We start from the raw sequence: 6,538 nt of genomic DNA, 5'->3' as shown, positions 1-6,538 counted from the left end.
TGAACTTGCAATGTGTCATATTTTCTATATACTCCCAAAACTCTGTCTACACTGCAGCTCTGCGCAGGAAATAGCAGAAAAAGGGTTTGCTGTGTATTAGCCCGAGCCTAATTCCTCTTTCTCCCCCCTCTTCTGCACGTTGCTTATGAACAAAACAGAGGCCCCATTCATGGAGACTAGGCCGCAAACCTTAGCTGGGAGATGCCGCTGTGAAACTTTATATTCAAAGCCTTGACCGCCTCCGCTGTTATTCCAAATCTCTCATGAACCTCTGCTAGATACAGCGCTAGCTCGACCAATGCTCGTAAGGTGAAGGGGAAAAATATACCAGGCTCTTCTTCTACCCAAACCTGAAGGGGAATCGCAACCCGATGGAAGTGTTTGTTTGGACAGAAAATACATTCGCTGGAAGGGGAACGTGAAAGGAGTTGAGCTCTCCTGGGAGCATTCATCTTGGAAAAGTTTGAGGTCGAGCCTTGAGAAATTTTTCACAGTTGCTTTGCGGGTTGGAGGAGAACATAACAAGAGCCGAGCCTGGGAACTAGAACAACCTTGCTCATAATGAAGCTGCTCCTCGTTGCTTTGATGATGACCCTTCTGGGGTGCGCTGGACGGGCCCAAAAACCTCAAGGGAACGGTATTGCAGGAGTGCAACGAGCCGGCCAAAAGGCGAGCAACTCCAAACATGTGGAGGCCGGACATTCTCCTCCAGCTCAGAAGGTCCTGAAGGAAACTTCTAGCAGGCAGAGGAAAGCTGTGGTGCCAGCCATTGAAAGTCCTTTAGTTGCAGGTAAGGCGTTTTATTTTTAAATACGTAACTATAATGATCACCAGAAGGTTTTAGGAAAGTAACTGGTTTGTTTGTGTGTATTAGTAGAGGGGTTCCTACTTATTATTATACAGGATTTATAGAGCTCCAACAGTGTGCGCAGCGCTGTACAATATAAGGAAGACATTACAATCACAATACAATTCAAGACAAGATGGTGAGGAGGGCCCCGCCCCTGAGGGCTTACAATCTAAAACTGATACATGAGGAGGGAGCTGTGTGGGGATGAATTGTTTGAGAACGTGATGGTCGAGCGGTTAGGTTGAGGTGGGATCGGCTTCCCTGAAGAGATGAGTCTTAAGGGATAGGCAGTCAGTGTGGGAGATAGACGGACAGGTTGGGAGTAGAGAGTTCCAGAGGATGGGAGACACTCTAGTGAAGTCCTGGAGGCGAGCATGGGAGGAGTTGATGAGGGGGCTGGAAAGCAGGAGGTCTTGGGAAGAGCGGAGGGGACGGTTAGGATGATACTTTGAGATTTTTTGCGGTGTCATTGGTGAGGAAGGGGCATGTTTTGGAGATGTTACGGAGGTGAAGGCGGCAGGATTTGGATGGGGATTGGAACTTGTATACAGTTCAATGGATTTTTCCAAAACAAGCAGCAAATGCAAATTTGCCTGTAGCACCTCCTGTTGGTACTATGGCATGATTACCGGCTGAACTATACAGGCAATGACAAGAGACATAAAGGAATGCATCTCTGTAATCATGAACACATCCTTAATGTGTGGGGGTTTTTTTTTTTAATGTGTGCATTGTATGCCCCTAAATATGACTTGTTATCAGCCTATTGTAATCCCTAGCACAAGGAAGCCAGTCAGATGTGCTGCAGTGATTATGTACTAACAAGGAACATGCTGAGAGTAGGGGAGAGCACGGCGACAGATGGATGCACTTATCATCGTGCTGCTTATTCTTTCACTGTCCATTCACAGAATGGAGAGGAGACCTGGAAGTGTTACAGAACTGCAGCAGAGTCAGGCCCGGATTTCCCACAAGGCCTTAGATGTTAATGCACATATCTAAAAAGTAATTATCTTCCAGGAAGAGGACAGTGCCTGGTGAATGGGATGATCATGTATGAAGGAGCAGCCTGGTCTCCTCGCCAATGTACCATATGCATTTGTACGCAAGGGAAGCAGGTATGTGAACCAGTTGACTGCGAGGATGTAACGTGCCCCTCTGGAAGGTTGCAGATACCCCCAGGCGGATGCTGCCCCGTCTGCATGAAGCCAGGTATGGGTTTTTGTATGTTTTATATGGAAAATGAAAAAGAAAATGATATTGCCCTCCTTAGTTTACAGGTTTTAGCCATGATTCTGATCTAATTATCAGCGGTTACCAGGGGCCCCTTCCTCCTGTCCTGGGCCCCCTCCAAGTGGCGGAACTCCAGGGCCCGGTCGCGACCTCTGCGACCCTGGTAGTTCCACCACTGGGGTGGAGGAACTTGACCTCCTGCACAGAGTCCTGACCTCAACCCCATAGAACACCTTTGGGATGAATTAGAGCGGACACTGCGAGCCCCTCCCCCAACATCAGTACCTGACCTCACAAATGGTCCAACATTCCCATAGACACACTCCTAAACAATGTGGACGCCTTCCCAGAAGAGGCGGAGCTGTTATAGTGGCAAAGGGCGGAGCCAACCCAATACTGAACCCTACGGACTAAGACTGGGATGCCATTAGAGGGCGGAGCCAACCCAATACTGAACCTTACGGACTAAGACTGGGATGACATTAGAGGGCGGAGCCAACCCAATACTGAACCCTACGGACTAAGACTGGGATGACATTAAAGTTCATGTGCGTGTAAAGGCGTCCCAATACTTTTGGCAATATAGTGTATTTCTGTCTATTGTGTTGCTATGGGCTAGCTTCATTCAGACTTGGAGTGGGAGTTCCTGTTCTGTTGGTTGATGGAAATAAGGAGTTGGTACATAGGAGGGCTTCCAAGAGGGATAAGTTCCCATTTGCTCCTTAAAGGAGATGTAAAGTCCCGGCATATCCTCTCCTGTGATCAGCATTGTAATAGGAAATCATACTGGAGTAGTCTCTGATAATGCAATCAAAGCTTACTCGAAAAAAATCCCTTTTATCTGTGATGCCGTCCTCTGCCCATCACTTCCAACAACTTCCTGGATTCCCAGTGTGCTTTGAGTCTCTTTCCCCACTGCTTGCTGAATTACAGAGTGACTTTGGTTTTGGGTGGGACTTGGGGTTTTATGCCCTTGGGCTTTGTTCTGGGGTGCAAAACTACATTTTAAGAAGGGAGGGGGCGTAGGCTACCTATAAAAAATCCAATTAAAGTCACAGAAATAAGTATTCAGGGTAGACATTGTACTAACAACCTCCATTTTCAATGCAGTTGTGGAGAACACTTGTGCTTAGGGGTGTGGCTAATACTCAGCTGTGCCAGCACAGAGCACTGGAGTGTGAGGGCAGAAAGCAGAATTTTCACAGAGATAAAAAAAAGCCATTTTAGGGCATTTCCAAGCTAAAATCAGTAACAAAACATATCATGGGGTTACAGGACTTATGTATAAAATATTAAGAATGCATCAAAACCATCCCAGGAAAGTGGAGGCCACTGTGCTCTATTCATATATTCCATATACATTTTTTTCAGAAACCACAAAGCCCACACTTGTTGTGATCACCTCAAAGGCCATCCCAGGAAAAGCAACAGAACAAAGAAAGGATACAAAGACGACAAAGGCCAAAGATCCTATCGCACCAGTTGTAGGACCTAATACCACAAGACACAACAGCTCTACCACTGTAAAGCCACAAAAATTGAAGAAAACAACTGCAGCAAATGATCTAGAAGACGTCACTAAGGCCAAACCTGTCACAAAGAAGAAGGAACTGGATCCTGAGAAACAAGAGACAAGCCTCCAAAAGACAGGGGCCACCATACCAAAACCAAAGAAGAAGTCTATCGGAGAGAAAGGGTTGGACATTGAGCCGGTGAAGAACACAGAACAAGAACAACCAAAAGAAGGTATGGCCAATGCAAGGTAGTAATCGGCAACTTTCCAATGGTGGTCCACCACAGTTGCAAAAGCTGTTTCATATGTGAATATGAAGGCAACTTAAAGTGTATGTATAGCCAATAGAATATGGAAGAGTACGGAAGAGTAGAGAGCCGGTTTATACTACTGTCTGTGTCCTCACTAGAAAAAGTAGTCTTTTCCATTTGTCCTAGTGACGTAGACACTTCCCAGTGGGTCCATGGCTGAGATCCTCACAGGGTCCTGAAGATCTCAGTGGTAGTGTGTTAATGTTACAACAAGAGGGGTCAACAAGACTTGTTGGCAGCGGGCCCGGACCTCAGCAGTGGACAACCAGTCTTCACTTCCGGGAAAAGGCGTTGCGGAGAGTCAGGTGGCGGCAGATTCAGGTGAGTTCAAAGGGGATGAGGAAATGTTTTTGTGACATGTGAATGATCGTAGGGGAGGGAAGATTTCCTGTTTTGCCTGGAGACGGGCAATAAGTGCAGCTCTCTTGCAGCCAGGAATCCATAGGTAAAGTAAGTTGGTGGGCACCAACACACATCTCCCTCAAACCTAAAATTCAGGGTAGACTTATGTGGCCGCCAGAATAACCCGGGACATCACTAGTCTGTCTAGGGGTTTTAGCCTTCAGCTGCCCCATTAGCATTTAGCCGCCCTCTTCTAGTGCCCACAAAAGTGATCCTAGACATCCAGGGTAGTACAGACATAGACTTGAGACTCACCAGACATCCTCAGCATCTCAGTGTAGATCCACTTGTGATACAGCGAATAGTCATTGAAGTAACAGATGAGCAGGGATGAGCACAAATCCTCAGTAGGTGAGACACCGGCCATGCTCCTGAGGTCTTCTAGATTCTGGGGACCTTCAGCAGCCATCCATCTTCCTGGTTCTCCTCCTCTGGCCTCTAGCAACAGCACAGGCCTCCACCATACTTGAGGCCCATGGAAACACTTTCCACACGCCAGCCTCTGTCCACCCCCAGGCCTCAGGCTAGCCTGTGGGGAGGCTGGACAGCACCCAGTCCTGTGCTAGTCCATGGCTGGTCCCGACAAGTCTGAGTACATGGCATGTACCCTATCCCAGCATGCACCACTGGATGAGAGAAACCCAGTTATTTGTCTTCTGTCCAGTGGCGTAACAATCACCATAGCGACCCAGGCGGACGCTTTGTGGCCCGGGGCACAGTGGGGCCCGACTAGGTCCAGCCAGGCTGACTACAGCCCCGGCTATCACTAAATGTCTAGAAGCCACCTCACAGAAGGTGATGGGGGCTACACTGATCTTTAACATACTTCTTCTAGGTCATTTATGAATTGTTATATTTATGAAGAGAATAAGGAATGGCTCATGTTCTGTGTCTCACCAGAGAAGAAAAAGCACAAAGCGGTAAGCAGTGGAACGGCACAACCCGCAGGCACGCAGAAGCCAAAGATTCTCCAAGAGGATAAAACTAAGAAGCCGGTGGAAGCCAACCCATTGCCTTCTCTGCCGACTGTTCTAAGTGTAACTCCACCCACCCCGCATCACATCCCTTCCCTCCCTAGCGGCTGCCTCCTCTCCGAATTTACCATCGCCTGCGGGAACACAAAGATGACCTACCTCCCACTCATGACTGACCTAGGACTGAAGACACTCTACTTAGCTGGTAAGAAGGCTTGTACTCTGCGTGGCCAAATATCAGGGTAGCATTTCTGGTGGGAGGACCTAAAACTGAGACTTTTGATGGCTTGTAACAGGAAACCTGCACCTCCAGAAATGTGTAGGCTTCCATTTCGGAGCTCCTTGTAGAAATGCTGGTTGCCCTCAATGCTTTCAGAGCTACTGATCTGATGTGACCTATCCACAAGGGTAGTGAAATATGTTACCAGCACACAGGGCCGGCCTTTGGGATGTCCGAGCTGTGCGGCCGCACAGGGCGCCGTGGCAACAAGGGCACCAGGCGACCGACACAGCTCGGCCTCGAGGCGGCCTGCATCTTATGCTCTCCTCACCGCTCGGCCATGACAGTGAGCTTTGTTTCTAAAAACCACTGGGCACAGTGGCAGGGGAAGAGCTGGAGGGGGGTTCAGTGGATACAGAGGTGGTGAGAGAGGTGGGCATAGTGCCAGGGGAAGAGCTGGAGGGGGGTTCAGTGGATACAGAGGTGGTGAGACAAGTGGGCATAGTGGCAGGGGAAGAGCTGGAGGGGGTTCAGTGGATACAGAGGTGGTGAGAGAGGTGTGCATAGTACCAGGGGAAGAGCTGGAAGGGGGGGTTCAGTGGATACAGAGGTGGGGAGACAAGTGGGCATAGTGGCAGGGGAAGAGCTGGAGGGGGTTCAGTGGATACAGAGGTGGTGAGACAAGTGGGCATAGTGCCAGGGGAAGAGCTGGAGGGGGTTCAGTGGATACAGAGGTGGTGAGAGAGGCGGGCACAGTGGCAGGGGAAGAGCTGGAGGGGTGTTCAGTGGACACAGAGGTGATGAGAGAGGTGGCCACAGTGGATACAGAGGTGGTGAGACAGGTTGGCACAGTGGCAGGGGAAGAGCTGGAGGGGGTTCAGTGGAGACAGAGGTGGTGAGTGAGGTGGGCACAGTGGCAGGGGAAGAGCTGGAGGAGGTTCAGTGGATACACAGGTGGTGAGAGAGGTGGGCACAGTGGCAGGGGAAGAGCTGGAAGGGGGGTTCAGTGGACACAGAGGTGGTGAGAGAGGTGGG

The 6,538-nt window shown here is 49.4% G+C and overlaps 1 protein-coding gene across 1 annotated transcript in view; it reads left to right on the top strand.

The window, feature by feature from the left end:
* The first annotated feature begins 561 nt into the window (after nt 1-561).
* The window catches only part of LOC108798378 (extracellular matrix protein 2-like), a 35,398-nt gene continuing 29,421 nt past the window's right edge, over nt 562-6,538 (top strand). The window contains exons 1-6 of the mRNA XM_018570122.1: nt 562-790; nt 1,630-1,657; nt 1,857-2,062; nt 3,455-3,845; nt 4,122-4,228; nt 5,210-5,488. Of these exons, the coding sequence (XP_018425624.1) occupies nt 562-790; nt 1,630-1,657; nt 1,857-2,062; nt 3,455-3,845; nt 4,122-4,228; nt 5,210-5,488 (1,240 nt within the window). The remainder of the gene's footprint in view (nt 791-1,629; nt 1,658-1,856; nt 2,063-3,454; nt 3,846-4,121; nt 4,229-5,209; nt 5,489-6,538) is intronic.

The sequence above is a fragment of the Nanorana parkeri genome, unplaced genomic scaffold (assembly GCF_000935625.1).
Source record: "Nanorana parkeri isolate BGI_ZX_2015 unplaced genomic scaffold, ASM93562v1 scaffold1461, whole genome shotgun sequence".
Classification (NCBI taxonomy): domain Eukaryota; kingdom Metazoa; phylum Chordata; class Amphibia; order Anura; family Dicroglossidae; genus Nanorana; species Nanorana parkeri.
The sequence above is the reverse complement of the archived record's forward strand: the minus strand, read 5'-3'. Positions and strand labels throughout refer to the sequence as shown.